We start from the raw sequence: 24,909 nt of genomic DNA, 5'->3' as shown, positions 1-24,909 counted from the left end.
AAAATGTGATCACTGGCCTACATATCACTTCTAGTCAGATATTATGGGAATGAAAATTTGGGTAGGATTCTTACAGAAGCATATTCCTTCTAATGGTAGAACTTCATTCATATTTTTACTATTCTTTTTTCAGCCTTTTCATCTACTTGCTTAAATTATAAAGATACAAATATTTTCCTTCCAGGCCAGGAGGACACTTCTTTTTAATTCTTTTCCCTTTGCCAGGATATATCAGCACAACTTCTCTGCTCCAACTAGTCTCCATTGCAAAGCATCTCCTAGTGTCTTTGGAAGAAGGATCTATGGTCAGTAATTCCTGTTTCCTGATCTTCCTTTGACATGGCTTAATCACCACCTAAGTTGATAATTCCATATTAATAATAGTGATATTCATGATTGAGCAAAGCGTGTTTTTTTTTTTCCTGAATGTGATTGTGGGACAATGATTATGTTGGAGAAAAATATAGGCCTTGATTAAATTTTCTCTTTCATTATTAATTACTTCTAATTTTGAATGTAATGTATCTGCTCTATGGTCATATAGCTTTCCAGTGATATAGAAGACATCTAATTCTGGCCATGGGGAAGTATGTAATTTGGGTTTATGATAAATAAGCATACAAGAGACAAACAGTATTATATGATGAATAGTTTATTTTTAATTTAGATGCAGCTTACTAAAATATTAATTACATCCAAGATGATTTTTTTTGAATACAGAATAATAGAATTCCAATAGAAGGATAATAGAGAAAGATGTGCTAGCCCTGATGTTGATATAGCCACTTTGGTGTACAGAACTGTTTTATATTTTTGGTTCCTTCGATATTTCCGGAAAAGATTAATTTAGAAATTTGGAGAGTATCTAAAACTTAAACTTTCAAAAACATAAAACATCACTTGACCCAGAATCTCCTAAAATACTCCGGCTAGTTTTCTAAAGTTAGCTCTCCATGATATTGATTTCTTCCATTTAATATTTCTGAAATATAGAGTTTAAAGATCATTCCACAATAAAAATAAACTACCACCAAACTAATGAAATACTATAGCATATTTTAAACAGATTGACAGGAAAAGATAACTTCCCTGAAAGTATTATGAAGTTTCTTGATTGAAAGTGAACTTGCTTCATTCTTCTATTCTTGGATTAATTCCTTTGCCATTAATTTCTTACTCATAGTAATAGTATCTCTGTGACTGACTAAATCCCAGTTGTTTTGATATATCACTAGAATGGCCATATAAACCTGGGTCCTTATTAATATACGTTGCATAATACCTTAGATGATCTTTACCAAATGCACTTGCTTTACAGATATCAGATCTTTCCTTGAAAACAACAGGATTGGAATTGTAACTAACACTTCCATGCTGAGAGTGTCTAAACCCAGATTCACCATAATCATAATCTGCACTACCATAGCTGCCATGTCTCCAAACTAAACCTGATTGACCTTTTTGCCTTTCAGCGTGCTCAGATTGATAATGATAAGAACTAGAACTGGGAGGACTGCCACGTGACTGTATTCCTGAACGATATGCAGAATCTTGTGAAAGACTACTAAAGTGACCATGTTCCTTAGTGGTACTAGAGTCTGACTGTACAGATGAAGACTGTACATGACTGGCTGTATCGTGGTAATAGGATCCGGGGTGTCTGGAGCCATCTCTTGACTGCTCCTGAGAAGATCCATGATGGTTTCTGGAAGCAGACTCAGACCGCCTCTCAGAGTCCTCTGAGTGTCCCTCACTGTCACTGTCCTGGCTAACACTGGATCCCTGGCGCCTGCTTGTCCTGGACCCCACTGATTCTCCCTGGCCGGACTGTGAGTGTCTAGAGCTGTTGGCCTGAGTGGAAGCCTCATGGTGACGTGACCCTGAGTGCCTGGAGCCGTCTCCTATCTGTTCCTCATCACGTGTTTGTCTGCTTGCACTTCTGGATCCTGACTGCCCACGGGATGCATCAGACCTTCCCTGGGATGTGTTGTGGCTCAGATGGGACCCTGAGTGTTCAGAGCTGTGTACTGATTGCTCATGGTGGGACCCCTGCCTTCCTCCTCTGCTTGACCCTGGGTGTCCACGAATGGTGTCCTGACCCTCTTGCGATGCTGCATGCCTGGAGCTGTCTCGTGCCTGCTCGTGGCGGGATCCTTGTCTTCCTCCAGTGCTGGGCCCAGTCCGTCCATGGGCGGACTCAGACTGTTCATGAGTGCTCACCTGGTAGGGGAAAGACCCTGAACGTCCAGACCTTTCCCCTGACCGGCCACGTGCGGACTCTTGGTGGCTCTGCTGATGGGGCCCAGCCTGTTCATGGGCTGACACTGACTGTGTGTCTGAGTCTTCTGAATGTCCCTCACTGTCACTGGCCTGATTACCACTGGACCCTGGGTGTCCACTGTCTCTGACTGCAGATGAAGCTTGTCTGCGCCCAGTGCCTGAGTGTCTGGAGCTGTCTGCTGACTGCTGGTGGTGGGATCTGTGTCTTTCTCCGGGGCTTGATCTTGCCTGTTCCTGGGATGACACAGCCTGTCCATGGGAGGAAGTCTCTGCGTGATGAGTGCCTGATTGTCTGGAGCTGTCAACAGAGTGCCCGTGACCGGCTCTTTCTTCTTGATGGGACCCAGGGTGTCTGGAGCCATCTCTTGACTGCTCCCGAGAAGATCCATAATGGTTTCTGGAAGCAGACTCAGACCACCTCTCAGAGTCTTCCGAGTGTCCCTCACTGTCACTGTCCTGGCTAACACTGGATCCCTGCCACCTGCTTGTTTTGGACCCCACTGATTCTCCCTGGCCCGACTGTGAGTGTCTGGAGCTTTTGGCCTGAGTGTATACCTCGTGGTGACGCGACCCTGAGTGCCGGGAGCCATGTCCTGATTGTTCCTCGTTACGTGTTTGTCTACTTGCACTTCTGGATCCTGACTGCCCACGGGATGCATCAGACCTTCCCTGGGATGTGTTGTGGCTGTGATGGGACCCTGAGTGTTCAGAGCTGTCTACTGATTGCTCGTGGTGGGACTCCTGCCTTCCTCCTCTGCTTGACCCTGGGTGTCCACGAATGGTGTCCTGACCCTCTTGCGATGCTGCATGCCTGGAGCTGTCTCGTGCCTTCTCATGGCGGGATCCTTGTCTTCCTCCCGTGCTGGGCCTGGTCCGTCCATGGGTGGACTCAGACTGTTCGTGAGTGCTCACCTGGTAGAGGAAAGACCCTGAATGTCCAGACTTTTCCCCTGACTGACCACGTGCAGACTCTTGGTGGCTCTGCTGATGGGGCCTAGGCTGTCCGTGGGGTGACACTGACTGTGTGTCTGAGTCTTCTGAATGTCCCTCACTGTGACTGGCCTGACTACCAATGGGCCCTCGGTGTCCACTGTCTCTGATTGCAGATGAAGCTTGTCCCTGCCCAGTGCCTGAGTGTCTGGAGCTGTCTGCTGACTGGTGGTGGCGGGATCCATGTCTTTCTCCAGGACTTGATCTTGCCTGTTCCTGGGATGATACAGCCTGTCCACGAGAGGAAGTCTCTGCGTGATGAGTGCCTGATTGCCTGGAGCTGTCTGCAGAGTGCCCATGACTGGCTCTGTCTTCTTGTTGGGACCCGGGGTGTCTGGAGCCATCTCTTGACTGCTCCTGAGCAGATCCATAATGGTTTCTGGAAGCAGACCCAGGCCGCGTCTCAGAGTCTTCTGAGTGTCCCTCACTGTCACTGTCCTGGCTAACACTGGGTCCCTGGTGCCTGCTTGTCCTGGAACCCACTGATTCTCCCTGACCTGCCTGTGAGTGTCTGGAGCTGTCGGCCTGAGTGTATGCCTCGTAGTGACCTGACCCTGAGTGCCTGGTGCCATCTCCTGATTGTTCCTCATTATGTGTTTTTCTGCTTGCACTTCTGGATCCTGACTGCCCATGGGATGCATCAGACCTTCCCTGGGATGTGTTGTGGCTGTGATGGGACCGTGAGTATTCAGAGCTGTCTACCGATTGCTCGTGGAGGGACCCTTGCCTTCCTCCTCTGCTTGAGCCTGGGTGTCCACGAATGGTGTCCTGATCCTCTTGTGATGCTGCGTGCCTGGAGCTGTCTCGTGGCTGCTCATGGCGGGATCCTTGTCTTCCTCCCGTGCTGGGCCCGGTCTGTCCATGGGCGGACTCAGACTGTTCATGAGTGCTCACCTGGTAGGGGAAAGACCCTGTACGTCCAGACCTTTCCCCTGACCGGCCACGTGCGGACTCTTGGTGGCTCTGCTGATGGGGCCCAGCCTGTCCATGGGCTGAAACTGACTGTGTGTCTGAGTCTTCTGAATGTCCCTCACTGTCACTGGCCTGACTACCACTGGACCCTGGGTGTCCACTGTCTCTGACTGCAGATGAAGCTTGTCTGCGCCCAGTGCCTGAGTGTCTGGAGCTGTCTGCTGACTGCTGGTGGTGGGATCTGTGTCTTTCTCCGGGGCTTGATCTTGCCTGTTCCTGGGATGACACAGCCTGTCCATGGGAGGAAGTCTCTGCGTGATGAGTGCCTGATTGTCTGGAGCTGTCTGCAGAGTACCCGTGACCGGCTCTTTCTTCTTGATGGGACCCGGGGTGTCTGGAGCCATCTCTTGCCTGCTCCCGAGCAGATCCATAATGGTTTCTGGAAGCAGACCCAGGCCGCTTCTCAGAGTCTTCTGAGTGTCCCTCACTGTCACTGTCCTGGCTAACACTGGGTCCCTGGTGCCTGCTTGTCCTGGACCCCACTGATTCTCCCTGGCCCAACTGTGAGTGTCTGGAGCTGTCGGCCCGAGTGTATGCCTCGTGGTGACGTGAAACTGAGTGCCTGGCGCCATCTCCTGATTGTTCCTCATTATGTGTTTGTCTGCTTGCACTTCTGGATCCTGACTGCCCACGGGATGCATCAGACCTTCCTTGGGATGTGTTGTGGCTGTGATGGGACCGTGAGTATTCAGAGCTGTGTACTGATTGCTCGTGGTGGGACCCCTGCCTTCCTCCTCTGCTTGAACCCGGGTTTCCACGAATGGTGTCCTGACCCTCTTGCGATGCTGCATGCCTGGAGCTGTCTTGTGCCTGCTCGTGGTGGGATCCTTGTCTTCCTCCAGTGCTGGGATGGGTCCGTCCATGGACGGACTCAGACTGTTCATGAGTGCTCACCTGGTAGGGGAAAGACCCTGAACGTCCAGACCTTTCCCCTGACCAGCCATGTGCGGACTCTTGGTGGCTCTGCTGATGGGGCCCATCCTGTCCATGGGCTGACACTGACTGTGTGTCTGAGTCTTCTGAATGTCCCTCACTGTCTCTGGCCTGACTACCACTGGACCCTGGGTGTCCACTGTCTCTGACTGCAGATGAAGCTTGTCTGCGCCCAGTGCCTGAGTGTCTGGAGCTGTCTGCTGACTGCTGGTGGTGGGATCTGTGTCTTTCTCCAGGACTTGATCTTGCCTGTTCCTGGGATGACACAGCCTGTCCACGGGAGGAAGTCTCTGCGTGATGAGTGCCTGATTGTCTGGAGCTGTCTGCAGAGTGCCCATGACCGGCTCTTTCTTCTTGATGGGACCCAGGGTGTCTGGAGCCATCTCTTGACTGCTCCCGAGCAGATCCATAGTGGTTTCTAGAAGCAGACCCAGACCACCTCTCAGAGTTTTCTGAGTGTCCCTCACTGTCCTGGCTAACACCGGATCCCTGGTGCCTGCTTGTCCTGGACCCCACTGATCCTCCCTGGCCCGACTGTGAGTGTCTGGAGCTGTCGGCCCGAGTGGATGCCTCATGGTGATGAGATCCTGTGTGCTGGGAGCTATCTCCTGATTGTTCCTCGTTACGTGTTTGTCTGCTTGTACTTCTGGATCCTGACTGCCGACGGGATGCCTCAGACTTTCCCTGGGATGTGTTGTGGCTGTGATGGGACCCTGAGTGTTCAGAGCTGTCTACCAATTGCTCGTGGTGGGACCCCTGCTTTCCTCCTCTGCTTGACCCCGGGTGTCCACGAATGGTGTCCTGACCCTGTTGCGATGCTGCGTGCCTGGAGCTGTCTCGTGTCTGCTCGTGGCGGGATCCTTGTCTTCCTACAGTGCTGGGTCCAGTCCGTGCATGGACGGACTCAGACTGTTCATGAGTGCTCACCTGGTAGAGGAAAGACCCTGAACGTCCAGACCTTTCCCCTGACCAGCCACGTGCGGACTCTTGGTGCCTCTGCTGATGGGGCCCAGCCTGTCCATGGGCTGACACTGACTGTGTGTCTGAGTCTTCTGAATGTCCCTCACTGTGACTGGCCTGACTACCAATGGGCCCTCGGTGTCCACTGTCTCTGACTGCAGATGAAGCTTGTCCGTGCCCAGTACCTGAGTGTCTGGAGCTGTCTGCTGACTGCTGGTGGCGGGATCCATGTCTTTCTCCGGGACTTGATCTTGCCTGTTCCTGGGATGACACAGCCTGTCCACGAGAGGAAGTCTGTGTGTAATGAGTGCCTGATTGCCTGGAGCTGTCTGCAGAGTGCCCGTGACCGGCTCTGTCTTCTTGATGGGACCCGGGGTGTCTTGAGCCATCTCTTGCCTGCTCCCGAGAAGATCCATAATGGTTTCTGGAAGCAGACCCAGGCCGCGTCTCAGAGTCTTCTGAGTGTCCCTCACTGTCACTGTCCTGGCTAACACTGGATCCCTGGCGCCTACTTGTCCTGGACCCCACTGATTCTCCCTGGCCCAACTGTGAGTGTCTGGAGCTGTCGGCCCAAGTGTAGGCCTCGTGGTGACGCGACCCTGAGTGCCGGGAGCCATGTCTTGATTGTTCCTCATTACGTGTTTGTCTGCTTGCACTTCTGGATCCTGACTGCCCATGGGATGCATCAGACCTTCCTTGGGATGTGTTGTGGCTGTGATGGGACCCTGAGTATTCAGAGCTGTGTACTGATTGCTTATGGTGGGACCCCTGCCTTCCTCCTCTGCTTGACCCCGGGTGTCCACGAATGGTGTCCTGACCCTCTTGCGATGCTGCATGCCTGGAGCTGTCTTGTGCCTGCTCGTGGTGGGATCCTTGTCTTCCTCCAGTGCTGGGATGGGTCCGTCCATGGACGGACTCAGACTGTTCATGAGTGCTCACATGGTAGGGGAAAGACCCTGAACGTCCAGAGCTTTCCCCTGACCGGCCATGTGCGGACTCTTGGTGGCTCTGCTGATGGGGCCCAGCCTGTCCATGGGCTGACACTGACTGTGTGTCTGAGTCTTCTGAATGTCCCTCACTGTGACTGGCCTGACTACCAATGGGCCCTCGGTGTCCACTGTCTCTGACTGCAGATGAAGCTTGTCCGTGCCCAGTGCCCGAGTGTCTGGAGCTGTCTGCTGACTGCTGGTGGCGGGATCCGTGTCTTTCTCCGGGACTTGATCTTGCCTGTTCCTGGGATGACACAGCCTGTCCACGAGAGGAAGTTTCTGCGTAATGAGTGCCTGATTGCCTGGAGCTGTCTGCAGAGTGCCCGTGACTGGCTCTGTCTTCTTGATGGGACCCGGGGTGTCTGGAGCCATCTCTTGCCTGCTCCCGACCAGATCCATAATGGTTTCTGGAAGCAGACCCAGGCCACGTCTCAGAGTCTTCTGAGTGTCCCTCACTGTCACTGTCCTGGCTAACACTGGATCCCTGGCGCCTGCTTGTCCTGGACCCCACTGATTCTCCCTGGCCCAACTGTGAGTGTCTGGAGCTGTCGGCCCGAGCGTAGGCCTCGTGGTGACGCGACCCTGAGTGCCGGGAGCCATGTCCTGATTGTTCCTCATTACGTGTTTGTCTGCTTGCACTTCTGGATCCTGTCTGCCCATGGGATGCATCAGACCTTCCTTGGGATGTGTTGTGGCTGTGATGGGACCCTGAGTATTCAGAGCTGTGTACTGATTGCTCGTGGTGGGACCCCTGCCTTCCTCCTCTGCTTGACCCCGGGTGTCCACGAATGGTGTCCTGACCCTCTTGCGATGCTGCATGCCTGGAGCTGTCTTGTGCCTGCTCGTGGTGGGATCCTTGTCTTCCTCCAGTGCTGGGCCCAGTCCGTCCATGGGCGGACTCAGACTGTTCATGAGTGCTCACCTGGTAGGGGAAAGACCCTGAACGTCCAGAGCTTTCCCCTGACCGGCCATGTGCGGACTCTTTGTGGCTCTGCTGATGGGGCCCAGCCTGTCCATGGGCTGACACTGACTGTGTGTCTGAGTCTTCTGAATGTCCCTCACTGTCTCTGGCCTGACTACCACTGGACCCTGGGTGTCCACTGTCTCTGACTGCAGATGAAGCTTGTCTGCGCCCAGTGCCTGAGTGTCTGGAGCTGTCTGCTGACTGCTGGTGGCGCGATCTGTGTCTTTCTCCAGGACTTGATCTTGCCTGTTCCTGGGATGACACAGCCTGTCCACGGGAGGAAGTCTCTGCGTGATGAGTGCCTGATTGCCTGGAGTTGTCTGCAGAGTGCTCGTGACCGGCTCTGTCTTCTTGATGGGACCCGGGGTGTCTGGAGCCATCCCTTGACTGCTCCTGAGCAGATCCATAATGGTTTCTGGAAGCAGACCCAGGCCGCGTCTCAGAGTCTTCTGAGTGTCCCTCACTGTCACTGTCCTGGCTAACACTGTATCCCTGGCGCCTGCTTGTCCTGGACCCCACTGATTCTCCCTGGCCTGACTGTGAGTGTCTGAAGCTGTCGGCCTGAGTGGATGCCTGGTGGTGATGCGATCCTGAGTGCCGGGAGCTGTCTCCTGATTGTTCCTCATTACGTGTTTTTCTACTTGCACTTCTGGATCCTGACTGCCGACGGGATGCCTCAGACCTTCCCTGGGATGTGTTGTGTCTGTGATGGGACCCTGAGTGTTCAGAGCTGTCTACCAATTGTTCGTGGTGGGACCCCTGCCTTCCTCCTCTGCTTGACCCTGGGTGTCCATGAATGGTGTCCTGACCCTGTTGCGATGCTGCGTGCCTGGAGCTGTCTCGTGCCTGCTCATGGCGGGATCCTTGTCTTCCTCCCGTGCTCGGCCTGGTCCGTCCATGGGTGGACTCAGACTGTTTATGAGTGCTCACCTGGTAGGGGAAAGACCCTGAACGTCCAGACCATTCCCTTGACTGGCCACGTGCGGACTCTTGGTGGCTCTGCTGATGGGGCCTAGGCTGTCCGTGTGCTGACACTGACTGTGTGTCTGAGTCTTCTGAATGTCCCTCACTGTGACTGGCCTGACTACCAATGGGCCCTCGGTGTCCACTGTCTCTGACTGCAGATGAAGCTTGTCTGCGCCCAGTGCCTGAGTGTCTGTGGCTGTCTGCTGACTGCTGGTGGCGGGATCTGTGTCTTTCTCCGGGACTTGATCTTGCCTGTTCCTGGGATGACACAGCCTGTCCACGGGAGGAAGTCTCTGCGTGATGAGTGCCCGATTTTCTGGAGCTGTCTGCAGAGTGCCCGTGACCGGCTCTGTCTTCTTGATGGGACCCGGGGTGTCTTGAGCCATCTCTTGACTGCTCCCGAGAAGATCCATAATGGTTTCTGGAAGCAGACCCAGACCGCCTCTCAGAGTTTTCTGGATGTCCCTCACTGTCAGTGTCCTGGCTAACACTGGATCCCTGGCGCCTGCTTGTCCTGGACCCCACTGATTCTCCCTGGCCCGACTGTGAGTATCTGGAGCTGTGAGCCTGAGTGGATGCCTCGTGGTGACGTGAACCTGAGTGCCAGGAGCCGTGTCCTGGTTGTTCCTCATTACGTGTTTGTCTGCTTGTACTTCTGGATCCTGACTGCCCACGGGATGCATCAGACCTTCCCTGGGATGTTTTGTGGCTGTGATAGGACCCTGAGTGTTCAGAGCTGTCTACCGATTGCTGATGGTGGTACCCCTGCCTTCCTCCTCTGCTTGACCCTGTGTGTCCACGAATGGTGTCTTGACTCTCTTGGGATGCTGCGTGCCTGGATCTGTCTCGTGCCTGCTTGAGGCGGGATCCTTGTCTTCCTCCAGTGCTGGGCCCGGTCCGTCCATGGGCAGACTCAGACTGTTCATGAGTGTCCACCTGGTGGGGGAAAGACCCTGAACGTCCAGACCTTTCCCCTGACCGGCCATGTGCGGACTCTTGGTGGCTCTGCCGATGGGCCCCAGCCTGTCCGTGGGGTGATACTGACTGTGTGTCTGAGTCTTCTGAGTGTCCCTGACTGTGATTGGCCTGACTACCACTGGACCCTGGGTGTCCATGGTCGCTGACTGCAGATGAAGCTTGTCTTTGCCCAGTCCCTGAGTGTCTTGAGGTGTCTGCTGACTGGTGGTGGTGGGATCCATGTCTTTCTCCGGGACTTGATCTTGCCTGTTCCTGGGATGACACAGCCTTTCCACGAGAGGAAGTCTCTGCGTAATGAGTGCCTGATTGTCTGGAGCTGTCTGCAGAGTGCCTGTGACCGGCTCTGTCTTCTTCCTGGGACTCAGTGTGTCTGGAGCCATCTCTTGACTGCTTCTGAGCAGATCCATAATGGTTTCTGGAAGCAGATCCAGGCTGCCTCTCAGAGTCTTCTGAATGTTCCTCACTGTCACTGTCCTGGCTAACACTGGGTCCCTGGTGCCTTCTTGTCCTGGACCCCGCTGATTTTCCCTGGCCCGACTGTGAGTGTCTAGAGCTGTCGGCCCGAGTGGAAGAAGGTTCATGGTGATGCGACCCTGAGTGTCTGGAGTCGTCTCCTGATTGTTCCTCATTACGTGTTTGTCTGCTTGCACTTCTGGATCTTGACTGCCCGTGGGATGCATCAGACCTTCCCTGGGATGTGTTGTGGTTGTGATGGGACCCTGAATGTCCAGAGCTGTCTACCAGTTGCTCGTGGTGAGATCCCTGCCTTCCTCCTCTGCTTGACCCCGGGTGTCCATGAATGTTGTCCTGACCCTCTTGGGATGCTGCGTGCCTGGACCTGTCTCGTGCTTGCTCGTGGTGGGATCCTTGTCTTCCACCAGTCCTGGGCCCAGGCTGTCCATGGGCGTACTCAGACTGTTCATGAGTGCTCACCTGGTAGGGGAAAGACCCTGAATGTCCAGACCTTTCCCCTGACCGGCCATGTGCAGACTCTTGGTGGCTCTGCTGTCTAGGCCCAGCATGTCCATGGCCTGACACTGATTGTGTGTCTGAGTCTTCTGAATGTCCTTCACTGTCACTGGCCTGATTACTGCTGGACCCCCGGTGTCCACTGTCTCTGAATGCAGATGAACCTTGTCCGTGCCCAATGCCTGAGTGTCTGGAGTTGTCTGCTGACTGCTGGTGGTGGGATCCGTGTCTTTCTCCTGGACTTGATTTTGCCTGTTCATGTGATGACGTAGCCTGTCCACGGGAGAAAGTCTCTGCGTGATGAGTTCCTGATTGTTTGGAGCTGTCTGCAGAGTGCCCGTGACTGGCTCTGTCTTCTTGATGGTACCCGGGGTGTCTGGAGCCATCTGTTGACTGCTCCTGAGCAGATCCATGATGGTTTCTGGAAGCAGACCCAGACCACCTCTGAGAGTCTTCTGAGTGTCCCTCACTGCCACTGTCCTGGCTAACACTGGATCCCCTACGCCTCCTTGTCCTGGACTCCTGCAGTGGTACCTGGCTTAGGTTTTCATGTATTGACCTGTTGACTTGCAATGACGATTCGTCATCAGATGAACTTGATCTTTCATATATTTTGTTTTCTTCTAATAGATTATCAGTGGTGTCATAGGCTTCATCCTGGAATGTGTAATATGTGTCAATATGGCCTGATTCTGTCCATTTTTCAGTCATTCTTCCTATATTTTCATAATCATATCCTACTCCTTCTTTGTCTTCTTTCTCTTCAGGTCTTTCACTTAGTTTCTTCCTATTGTCTTCTAGTCTAGTATTTTCAGTCTTGTTTTTCTCTTTTTTACTTGACTTGTGATGGTTTTTTCCATATTCTTCTTCTCTATGAGTAGGTGAGTATCCTTTTCTTTCTTTTTTTTCAGAACTAGATTCATGCCTTTTCCCCCCTGTTTCTCTTGGGCTCTTGGATCTTCCCTTATTCCCTTTTCTATTGTTTCTTCTTTCCAGACTTGGGCGTCTTTTTCTGTTTTCTTTGTTTTCTTCCTCTTTATCATCTTCATGTTTATGATGATGACTGTGCTCTCTGTGCTTGTGTCCTGATATCGGTAAATTATCTTTTCTGGTAGATTCATAGTATGCTTGAGCCAACTTGAATACCATCAGAAGAAACTCAGTGAAGTCAATTTTCTTGTTGTGGTCTATATCCAAGTGATCCATGAAGACGTCAACCGTATCTGGGTCATCTGGATTCTGTACAGAGGGAAGTCACAGAGGGAGACTGCATCAGACAGAATCACATTATCAGCCAATTAATTCAAAGTTAATTTAATGAATTTGATCTTTTGAGTATTAAAAAGTGGGACAGAATCTTTTTGTTTTTTTAAGACTTCTTCATCTCATCCTTATTCAGGTGTTATATGTGAACAAAGATGTAAAGACTAGTAAGATGTCAAGATTTGATGGGGTGACTCTTTTTCTTATTTTAAAAGTCAGAAGTATATATAATTCATTACTTAGTTTTCTTTAATAAAAATCCCCTTAGTAATGTTGATGTTTGGGAGAATATTATAATACCAAAATACTAAGAACTAATTTACATTAATTTTTAAATATTTATATTTTTTTCTCTGAGGGTTTCTTTATGTTTATCATATACATGCAGGTATGGGGAAGAAAATAAAATCTATCTCTTTTGAGACAAGATTAACTCTTTTCCTGTTTTAAGAGAAATAGTTCACAAAGAGCTCAAAATAACCCTTGCTTAGATTATTGATGAGAAACACAAATGCTCTATCTTTGATCTTGTCAGATACTCTTACCTTCAGGATTTGCCGAAATTCCTTTTCCAGAAGTTCCTTCAGCTCTTTTTTGCTCAATGTGTCAGTGTTTTTATCTTTTTTTGAATATTGCTTGAAAAGATTAATTATGGCAAAGATGTTTTCCAGGAGAGTAGACATCTTTTGGCAATAAATGTGAACCTAGAAAGAAGAAATGAAAATGCCCTTTTTTGTACGTCTTTTTTTTCTAGGTTATATTAATTATTACAATCATTTTCCGCATTTTAAACCTATATTTTCCTCTAAGTAATCCATCTTTAAGAATGGAAGATGGACATGAGAAACTTTTCTCTACCATCTACATAAAACAAATGAATAGAGTTTTCCTTACTTAAATAAAATTGCCCATTTTTTTGGCCTTGTGCCCACTTACAGCTGGACTTAATAGTCTCACAGACCTCAGTGTGCTCTAGGCAAGATCATTCCTCTTGCTGATCTTGCCATTGCCAATAACAAGAATTTAGATAGGCTGACTGGTTTTAAGCAGTAAAATTTACTCATACAAATTTATTGAAAATTACTTCCCCAAAAGCTAAATTATTAAATGATTAATTTGCTAAGACATAATTCTCTGAAAGCCAGTTAGCCATATGACAAGATACTCAATGAAAGTTCATTCAATTTTTTATTTCTTTTTTAAACATTTCATGAAGTTTAGGATATTTCATTGTACAGGATGGATTTAATAGCTCTTCAATATTTAAAGAGAAAGGTTTTTCTGACTGGGTTTCATTTTGCCATTTAAGGAATGTTCACTTTATCTCATTGGTGAAGAAATTAGTAAGCATATCAATAAATCTAAGCATGTATTATATAAAGAATTATAACTTTATTAGGACTTACAAAACCAGGTGAAACTAAAATACTGTAGAAAACAATGTGAAGGAGATTACTGTAGCAGTCAGAACTAAAACATTTTTGGACCTTGGGTTGCTTGGTAAGAATTAGATATTAATGAATTTTGCTGTGGTTAAGTGATATATGTATTTGGGTAAGTTTATGGGTATTTACTAAAAGAATAGAATTTATAATTTCTAAACCATTAGAGATGAAATAGGGGAATTAAGAAACTTTAATAATTTAACAGAAGCCAGGAAAGAAGAAAATAAGAAGCACAGAAAAAGAAGGGTAAACAGAAAGCATAAAATAAATTAATAGAATTACAAATAATTTTATTATTACTAATTACAATACATGTAAGATAGACCAGATCTTGCCAATTAAAATATAGATTGTAAAGATTGAATTTAAAAAATTATAGCTGTGTGCTTCTTACAAAACCCTTTTAAAGTTTATAATTATTTTCAGCCAGTCTTATTTATGATGATATTGTATTCTCTGAACTTATCGTTACTTGCAACATATGCAAAATCTCTGTCTCAAGGATCTTACTCTTTGACCTCGTCTTGTACCCTGATGTCAATAATTCTTTAACCTCTCTATTTACTGCTTTATGTACTCATTTCCCTTTTTACCTTGGTTGGACATTATGTTTAATCTCCCCAAATGCTCCTTGGATACATCCACTTGTCCTACTTTTTCTTATACCCACTGGCCAAAGCTTCAACAACTGTTTCTTTCGTTTATCTCTGATGTCCTTGATTTTGATTCCTGAGAACTTGGAAGCCATTGGAAAAGAGTTTCCTCATTCTCCTAATATCTGATCTCCCAACCTACTACATTTCTATCCATATACCTTGCCTTCACTTTATTTAGGGTAATAAACAGTCTGTGCTCCTCCTGTCCTTTACTTTGGCACTAAGCCCCACTCTCTCTTGTCTACCCAAACACTTTGCTTTTGCAGTTGCCTACTTTCTCATATGCATCATTAATTCTTCTTTGTCTACTGGATCATTCCCTTCAATATATATTCATGCTGAAATATCTATCTAACACTTACCTTCCCATCTCCACCCCACCCCCAATCTCACATCTGCCTTTAGGTACCATCTGATTTATCTGTTCCCTTTTATAGCAAAATTCCTCAAAAGATATGCCTATACATTCTGTCTTTACTTCCTAATTCTTGTTTTCCTTTACTCAAAGTATTTTTTTTCTAAAAAATGTATTAAAACTCTCACCAAGTAAAAAATATCCTTCATATTTCCAAATCCATGTATCCATTTTTATTTTACATATTACTTGACATATCGGCAGCATTTGATGCAACTGGCTGCATCCTTCTTCAGAGACCTGGCACTCTCAAGTTTCTCCTCCAACCTCAGTGGCCACTTTTTTCTTAGCCTCCTTGTTCAGCTCCTAATGTTGCTATGCCCTATGATTCACTCCTTAGCTTCTTTTCTCTGTTATACTCCCTCAGGTCATCTCATCTAGTTCTATATAACTTTTTAAATAAGTTGACAACTCACAAGTTTATACCCCCAGTCACCGACTGTCCCTTAAACTTGAGAAGTGTATGTCTAAATGCCTATCCGATATTTCTACTTGAGTCTTGTAGATATCTTAAATCTATTACGTTCAAAAGAGAAGTCTTGATTTTCAACTGCTTTACCCTAACAAATGTCCCACACCTGTTATCCTCATCAGTTACTCCTGTCTTCCTGATGGCTCAAGTCATAAATCTGAAAATTAGTTCTGATTCCCCTTTTCTTACATCCAATATATATTCCATCAACATGTTTTATTGATCCTACTTTCAAAATATCCCTAAAATTAGTACTTTTCCCTACTTCACTCTGTTTCCTTCTCTAGTAGTTTATTTTTATCACCACAGAAATATACTGGAGTATCTTCCATCTTAAAACCCTTCGCTTGAACCATTATTCCACCCTCCCCCAACATTTCTCCTAACATCTTACTAGCCTAATTAACTGCTTCATTTCACAGGAGTCTTGGATAAGTTTTCTCTGCTTTCTCTCTTAAAATGTTTACCACCCACTTTCTTTTTAACCTGCTTCTCTCAATTTCCTATCACCAAACTCTACTGAAACTTTTTGTGTCAAATCATCTGTGATCTCCAAGTTGTTGAATACAGTGTCATTTCTCCATCATCACCTCATCATCATCATCTTACTTAATCTCTTGGTATGTGAAATAGAATTAACCCTTCCTTTCTTAATGGAGTCTTTTTGTTTCTTGGATCTCATGACACCATATTCCTCTGATATTCCTCTTACCCATTGAATGCTGTTGTCTCTCAGTATTCTTTACTAACCTCTCTTCTGCTCAATCTCAAGAGGTTGGAAATATCTGTGGCTGTGTCTTAGACCTTCTTTTTTAAAAAAAATCTACACACCTTTCTGAGGCAATCTCATTGAATCCCATGACTCCAGATACCATCTATCTGATGACTTCAAAATTGATACCTCTAGGCATAACCTTTTCTCAGAGCTTATATTCATTCATTCATTCCTTCACTTATTTAACAAGTATTGAACAGCTACTAAAGGGTTAGGCACTGTTTCATGCTTTGGAGATATAGTAGTGAACAAGATAGATGAGGTGCCTGCCTACTTTTGTGAAGACCATAAACAAACAGTAAATTAATTCGACAATTAGATATTGATAAGTGATATGTACATAACTAAAATAAGAATGCTATTATACAGAATATTTGGGGGTACTTTAAGGAAAGGAGGTTTTGTGGTAGAGGGGACATTTGCGCTTAAAATGGAAAAATAAGAAGGAAGTAGCCTTGTTAATTAATTAGAGAATTTTAGCAAAGGGAACAGTGCAAAGATTCCAAGATGAAAATCAGCTTGGCATGTTAGAGATACAGAAAAAGACCAACTCAGTTAGAAAATTGCAGACAAAGCAAGAGTAATACAACATAAAGTCAGAGATACTGACGGATCAGATAATGATGATCTTCTAAATAAGGTGACATTTGTGCATTTTATTTTAGGTGTGATGAGACTAGATGAGATTTTTTGTTGAGAGTGATCTAATATGGTTTGATTTTTGAAGATTGCTTTGTGCAATTGTTTATTAGTTAGTTTCAGACTAACTCTGAATACAACTAGAAAATGTGTGTGTGTGTGTGTGTGTGTGTGTGTGTTTGAAGGTATCACAGAGCTATCAAGATTGTGACAATTTATTGGGGCTTACATTCAGATTTAGCGGGAAATACAGTATTTTGGGAATTAAAAGACAAAATTTTCTAAAACTGATGAAAGATACCAAGGTACAGGTTCAAAAGGATATTATAAACTCCAAGCAGGAGATATAAAAGAAAACCAAAGCAAGACATGTAATAATAAAACTGCTGAACATTTGAGGCAATGAGGAAATCTTAAGAGCAGACAGAGAAACACTTGTATTACCTTCAACGGAGCAACAATAAGATTGATACTTGTCTTTTCAAAAGAAACAATGGAAGCTAAAAGACAATGAAACGTTATATTCATCTTTCTGAAGCAAAATAAGTTATATGTTAACAGTGAAAATATCCACCAAAAAGAAAACATGTAAAGATATTTTCAAGCAACGAAAAACAGAGCTAATCACCAGAGACCTACTGTAAAGGAAATATTAAAGGATAATTCTAGTTGGAAGCACAGAGGAGCAAGAAAGAATAAGAACAATGGAAAAAGCATATGTGTGGGAAAAGTATAGCTAGATATTGATTGCATAAAATAATAATAGTAATCTTTCAGGATTTAAGATAAATAGAATTAAAATACATAACAATCCCAGATAAGGCAGTGAGAAAATGGAGTTAAGTATTGTAGGATACTTATATTATTTGGGTAGGGGTTAAAATATTTTTTTCTTAATAATATACTCTAACAAATCAAGGATGCATGCTATAATTTTTAGGGCAAGGATGCAGATAATAATAAAAGAGTGTATAATTAATAAGCTTTTGTATAAAGATAATTAACTGGCAAATATTAACTTAATCCAAAAAAGTCAAGAATAGAAAAAGAAATATAGAACAGGTGAGATAGTAGAAACCAAGTAGTAATATGGTAGAGATGTAAACCAAATAGTTCCATAATAACTCTGAATATAAATAGAGTAAATATGCTAATTAAGGGACAAGGCTGTCAGACTGGATTTAAAAAAAACAACTGTATGCTGCTTATAAGAGACACACATAAAATGTGATTAAAGTGATCATAAATGAAAGGTTGGAAGAAAGAGATACCATTCAAACACTAAAAAAAGATGTTATTATTATAATCATATCTGTCAAGTAGATTTAAGGCAAAAAATATTGCTAGAAGGAAATTTTATAATAATAAAAGATCAATTCTCCAGGAAGCCTCAAAATACATTAATAAAAATTGACAGAAGTATAAGGAGAAACAGGCAATCTACAATCATAGTGGGGTATTTAAATACACCTCTCTCAGCAACTGATAGAACAAATAAAAAATATGTAAGAATATAGAATATTTCTACAAAATTATTAACAAAACATCAACATACATTGAATGCTACACCTAACAACTGCAGAATACCCATTCTTTTGAAAGTGACCATATACTGGGCCATAAAGCAAGTTTCAATAAATTTTAAAGGGTTGAAATCATAGAGTTTGTTCTCTAACACAGTGGAATGAAGCAAGGATTAAATAATAGGAATATAACTAGAAAAATCTTTAAGTGTTTGAAAATTAAGCTATAACTTCTAAATAATCAATGGATCATTGAATAAATTACAGTGCAAAATTAGAAAATATTTTGAACTAAATGAAAATGAGAAAAATATGAAAGAGCATAACTTAGGGAATACATTAATTCCATGCCTAATAGATATTTATAGCCTATATATATATATATACACACACACACACACACACATATATACATATATACACTCACATATATACATATATAAACACACACATATATATATGAATGATGTCTCTTTTTCCCATCCTTTCATTTTCAATCACTGTTATCATTTTTTATGTGTGAATCTTATAAGCAGCATACAGTTGTGTGTGTATATATATATGAAAGACTGAAAAATTAATTACCTAAGCATATATCTCAAGAAGTTTTAAAAAGAACAAATTAAGTCCTAAGAAAGTATAATGAAGGAAATAATAAAGATAACTAAAATTAATAAAATAGAAAGAAAATTTAGAGAATCAACAGTGCCAAGATTCAGCCTTTGAAAAATCTAAGAAAACTGATAACCCCAGCAAGATTAATCAAGAAAAGAAGAGTAAGTACCAATATCAGGAAAGTAAAAGGGGACATTGCTATCGAGGTTTTAGACATTAGAAAGATCACAAGAGCATATTATAAAAAACATTATACCAGTTAATTTGAAAATTTAGATGACATAGAAGAAGTGTTTCTAGAAAAACACTTGTTACCAAAACTGAACCAACAATAAATAGAAAACCTAAATAGTCCTATGTTTATTAAAGAAATTGAATCTTAAATGCATTTATTTCCAGTGGGGGAGAAACTGCAGGTCAGATGGCTTTACTGAATTCTATTCAATGTGAAAGAAAGAAATAACTATAACATCACATAGATTATTTCAGAGAAATGAAAAAGAGGAAACACCCATTTTATTAATCCAAACTGGCCTCAGTACCATAACCTGACAACGATATAAGAATCAAAATTTTCAGGACAATTCCTTTCATATAGATGCAAAACTCTGAAAGAAAATAATAGTAGACTGAATTCAGTGGTATATAAAAAGAATATATGTTATTCCTAACTACATTTTATTCCAAAATTCATGTTTGGATTAACATTTGAAAACCAACCAATTAAGTACTGAAATAGAATAATGGGGAAAATTATATGAACCTCTCAATAGATGAAAAATTGATAAAATCCAACATTAATTCTGATTAATAAATAAAAGATTGATTATGTCTTTGAAAAATGTCATAGCAAAAATTACATTTAATGGTGAAATGAAAGCTTTCATCTCCAAGTTTGGGAATGAAACTAGTATGCCTGTATCATCCTATTGATATATACTATGTATAGTATCATCCTATTTAACATTGTACTAAAAGTCCTAGCTAGAGCAATACGTTAGGAAAAGGAATTAAAAGCAGAGTAATTGAAAAAGAAGTAATAAAACTGTTATTACTCACGGAATGATATAACTTTTGTATGTGGAAAATCCAAAAGAATGTATAGCTAAACTATTAGAATAAATAAACTAAACATGCTTCTGGTTATAAGTATACAAAAATCAATAGTATTTCTATATAACAGCAATAAACACTTAAAAAATGAAATAAGAAAGGATGCTATTTACAAAAGCATAAAAAATCAGAAAAATTTTAGGAATAAATCTAATTAAAGATATGAAAGGACTGTACTCAGAATATTATAAATGTTGAGATTATGAATGCTGAGAAAATGAAATAAGAAAGGAGGCTATTCATAAAGCATTAAAAATCAGGAAATTTTTAGGAATAAATCTAAGAAAACATGAAAGAGCTATACTCAGAAAATTATAAATATTGAGATAAACTAAAGATTTAAATAAATGGAAGAATACATAGCTTGTTTATGAATTGAAAGTCTCAATAGCATTAAGATATCAAATCTCCTCAAATTCATTTATAGATGCAATGAAATCCCATTCTGAATATCTGAAGTTTTTTTAAAAAATAAAGATTAATAAGGTGATTTCTAAAATTTATATGAAAATGTAGAGGGCCAAGATTAGGTAAGACCATCTTGAAGAAGACTAAGTTGGAAGACATACCAGATAGCAAGGTGTATTATAAAGGAAGACAATATGGCATGGTGCAAGGCTAAACAAATGGAATGATAAAAGATAATAGTATAAAGTCAGTCTTATATCACTCTGGACATTTGGTTAATGGCAAAGATGGTAGTGTAGGTCAGTAGAGAAAGAATGGTCTGAAATAAATGGTCCTGGGTTAATTGAATTTTCAAATGGAAAAAAAAATAGTTTCCAGGTTGATTTTACATGTAAGAGATAAAAGAAGATAACATTGGAGAATATCTTCAGGACTTCGGTGTGGGGAAATACTTAAATAAAATTCAAAAAGTACTAATCACTAAGAAAAAGACTGATAAATTGTACTGCATTAAAAGTAGGAATGTTTATTCCTTAAAGATAGCATTAGAAGAGAGAAGGACAAGCCACACAGTGGGAGGATATACAAAACACATTTAACCAATAAAGGAATCTGTCCTGAATATAAAAATAGCTCCTATAAATCAGTAAAAAAAATACAATTAACTCCATAGAAAAATGAATCTCTACCTTAGGAACTTTACAGAAAAGGATATCCAAATGGCCAACAAAGATATCAAAACTCATCATTTTTTATGGCTGCATAGTATTCCATGGTGTATATGTGCCACATTTTCTTAATTGTGCACATGTACCCTAAAACTTAAAGTATAATAATAATAAAAAAAAATCAAAACTTCTCAACCTTGTTATGCACCAGGGAAATGCAAATTAAATAATGTGTGAGACCACAATACACCCACCAAAGTGACTAAAAAGATAAGAAAGAAAAAAATCCTTGACAATACCAAATATTGGTGAGAATGTGGAGAATTGAGATTTTTTTTTATGTACCGCTGGAGGCAGCATAAACTGACAGAAGCACTTTGGAAAATTGTTTGACAGTATCTAAGTCCTAGCGATTTACTCTTAGGAATATTCCCAACTGAAATATGTACATATGTGTAACCAAAAGTAATATACAAAAAAAGTGCATAGCCCTATTATTTATAATACACCCCAAAATGGAAGAGACCCAAATATCTATCCATAGACAAATGGATAAATAAATTGTTGTATTTTCAGATAACATAATAGTCAGTGTTGGGAGATAAAGGTAGCCTGGACTAGGATGATAATGGCAGAGAAGGGGATAAATGGATAGATTTGGCAGGTTTGTAGGCAGAGTTGACTGGACGTGGTGATGAATCAGTGTGATGAGAAAACAGGAATCATGGATAACTTCTAGATTTCGGTATAAGCAAACAGTTATTTCTCGTTATTTCTATTATTTCCATCATCTTTCACATAAAAGAATGCAGTCTCTCCCTGTTCCTGCTCTTGCCTTCCTATATTCCTGTTTTCCACATAGCAGCCCAGAGTGGTCTTTTAAAAACATAGATTATGTTACTCCTCCTGCTTAATGCCCCTTTAAGTACATGTTAAAATCTAACATGTACTGTTTTAATTCTACTATGCCCCTCTTTACATGGCCTACGCCTGTCTAGCTCTCTGACATCACCATATACCACTGGTCCTCTTTTTAATTATGTGTGCTACACTAGCTTCTTTTTCCTCTTTGGGACAAGTTTACCCTTGCTTAGAATCTTGCCCTTTGCCTTGGCTAGTTTCTTTTGTGTTTAAGATCTCAACTCAAAGACGATTCCCTAGAGAGGTCTTCCCCTGGCCATCTAACTTAAAGCACTCTCCTCCTCCCTCCCATCACTTTACTACAAGCTTGTCCAATCTGTGGCCCAGGACATCTTTGAATGTGGTCCAACACAAATTTGTAAACTTTCTTAAAACATTATGAGTTTTTTTTTAAGCTCATCAGCTATTATTAGTGTCAGTGTGTTTTATGTGTGGCCCAAGACAATTCTTCTTCCATTGTGACCCAGGGAAGCCAAAAGATGGGACAACCCGGCTCTACTACATCACTCTTTTATTTTCTTCATTGTTCTTATCACTATTTGAAATTATCTTATTCGTTTATTGTTGTTTACTAAATGTTTCCCCCTACTAAAGGTAAGCTGCTAGGAAGTTTATGTAGTTCACTGCTGCATAGTCAGAGCCAAGACCAAATAGAAGGTAGTTAATACATATTTGTTAAGTAAATGAATAAATGGACGGTCTAACAATACAGAGTATTGAGTAGCTCCATGGGAAGCAAATTTATGCTCTCATTTTCCTTCTATATAGAAATAAACCTTTTAGTGACAGTGCCACTAAAAAGAAAGAGAAAAACCCTAAACTTCCAGAACCTTTTGCCTTACAGTACACATACATTCAGATTTCCACCTTGGTTAATAGTAAGTAGGCAAAATTAAATATATTCCTTCTTACCTTGTTCACCAAAAGAGCAAATAGAATGTAGCCTGAAGGAGCCTGCTGGGTACTGAAGGCTGAGATAATGGCCCTTTTATAGCAGGCCCCATGCAAGGAGGAGCCACCCTCTGTGGGATGGTCTGATTCATTCCTAACCAAACCTAGATCCACCCATATCTCCACCTCTATTTCTCCAGCAACATGTGTTTACTTCCCAGCTTCCTCACGTACTCATCTGTACTTGTTTTAGCAAGTTCCAAATTTAGGTTTACATATTGGAAATTTTATGGAATGGTCCCTTTGGCTAATACAGGTTCTTTGTGTGCAGGGCCCATACCTACTTTTCTGTAACCCCGCTTTGGCTTGACAGGTGCTTGATAAATATCTATTGATAAATACACTTCCTGATCCTTGTCTCTAGAAGAGTAGGACATATTAATACATTTATAAGAACTTGAAATTCAATTTATGATAGGAAAACATCACAAGCATCTACATATATGTTCTTTTTTAATCTATGAATTCCATCTTTGGGTACTGAAAGAACTTGTCATGAGATGAATGCTATCTTCTAGAAATTATGGTCAGTAGAGGATAGGCAAATTTAATTTTAATTTTTCAAAGCAGAGCAAGAATGTGAACAATTGAGTTAGAAGTGGTGATCACTAGGAGCATGAGTTTATTAGGCAAGACTGATTAGTGTAATTTTACTTTGTTTTCAAGGTTATTACATCGTGGCATCAGAGACATGTTCCACATACTCTTCCTTCTTAAACCATGAATTTTCTTTTATTGCCACAAATATACAGGGGACTCCTATCCCTGGTCTGTCTTATGATATACACACTGTTACGTTGAGCAGATTGCATCTCCACATGGATGTCCCGTGGTTATCTCAATCCATAGTGTTGAAAACTGAACTTACATTGTGCCTCCTACCAAAATGTACTATCCTCCAGAAGCCCATATATTGGTAATGATGCCCCCACACACTGGGTGTCTCAAGCTAGACAAAGTCATTTTCATTTCTCCTTTTCCTTAACCCCTCATGCTCATGTCACATCATATCAATTCTACTCAGGCTTAGATTTTGTTATGTAGGCCTATTCTCTACCTCCAGTGCTATAATTTTAGTTCTGGACCTGACCATCTTTCAATTGGGTATTGGTAAAGAAAAAAAGTGTTGTAACTAGCCTCTCTTTCTACTATTAAGCTGGCTTACCATCTTATGTCATTCGCTGTGCTGGTTTCTTCTTGCCTGCAGAATTCCAGACTTCTTTACCTGACATACAAGCCCCTTTACAATAGGCATGAATCTGTATCTTTTCAATTGTCCCTCTTATTACCTGTATCTCATAGAAAAGTCACTCTAGAATGAGCAATATTTCTTGGATGAGCCCGTTTTGGTCCACTACTGTTCAAAATCTTTGCGTGCTATCCTCCACTACCTTAACTTGAGAGACTCTCAACCTTAACTTCTCTTTATCTTTTAAGATTCTTCAAAATTACCACCTCCTGCATAAAGCCTTACCTGACATCTCCAGATTTATCAGTGTTCTCTCACATACTCTGTATTTACCTCTCAATAGCACTAGTGATATTTTATATTAATTACTTATTTATATGTGTGCCCCCTGCCCCCTGGTGCCTTGAATCCTGTGTTTCTTCTCACCCTAGCATTGACTGGGCCTGAGTCATCCTTTGTGTCCTTGGGCCCTACAGCAATGCCTGGGACATGATCAAATAAGAGATGCAAGGGTGTGCCAATCTTGTTCAGAGTCAAAGAGATAAAAATATGCCTGAGTTTTTAAAACTGTGTTTAATGTCCTCATTCTTAACCTTATTAGACCATTGATTCTTTCTTTTGTGGAGTATTGGTTAACATCCATAGAACACAGATATTCATTTTCTCCTTTTTTCTTCTTGGGTTTGATTTTTTTATGCCAGTAGTTATTGCATTTTTGTCTCTACCGTGATGTAATAATGATAGTAATCTATATTGTATGCCCATTATGTGCTAGGAATGTGCTAAGATTTTGCATGTATTAATTTTAATCATCAGGACAACCCTTTGAGGTCATTATTATTCCTCTATTTTAGA

At 42.6% G+C, this 24,909-nt stretch overlaps 1 protein-coding gene across 1 annotated transcript; it reads right to left on the bottom strand.

The window, feature by feature from the left end:
- Positions 1–636: 636 nt before the first annotated feature.
- On the bottom strand, positions 637–22,871 carry FLG (filaggrin). Its single transcript, XM_054479424.2, has 3 exons — positions 22,827–22,871; positions 12,810–12,968; positions 637–12,240 (listed from the first exon to the last, which is right to left on the bottom strand). The coding sequence occupies exons 2-3, from the start codon at positions 12,945–12,947 to the stop codon at positions 1,174–1,176; spliced, it is 11,205 nt and encodes a 3,734-aa protein (XP_054335399.1). The 5' UTR covers positions 12,948–12,968; positions 22,827–22,871; the 3' UTR covers positions 637–1,173.
- Positions 22,872–24,909: the final 2,038 nt, after the last annotated feature.

Source organism: Pongo pygmaeus, chromosome 1, assembly GCF_028885625.2.
Source record: "Pongo pygmaeus isolate AG05252 chromosome 1, NHGRI_mPonPyg2-v2.0_pri, whole genome shotgun sequence".
NCBI classification, from domain to species: Eukaryota; Metazoa; Chordata; class Mammalia; order Primates; family Hominidae; genus Pongo; species Pongo pygmaeus.
This window is presented reverse-complemented; position numbering and strand designations above follow the sequence as displayed.

Bases quoted from the DNA above. Each gene is read 5' to 3' on its own strand.
- FLG (XM_054479424.2), bottom strand. From the start codon at position 12,947: ATGTCTACTCTCCTGGAAAACATCTTTGCCATAATTAATCTTTTCAAG. The intron at 12,241-12,809 runs GTAAGAGTATCT...CCCTCTGTACAG, and splicing joins AATTTCGGCAAATCCTGAAG to AATCCAGATGACCCAGATAC.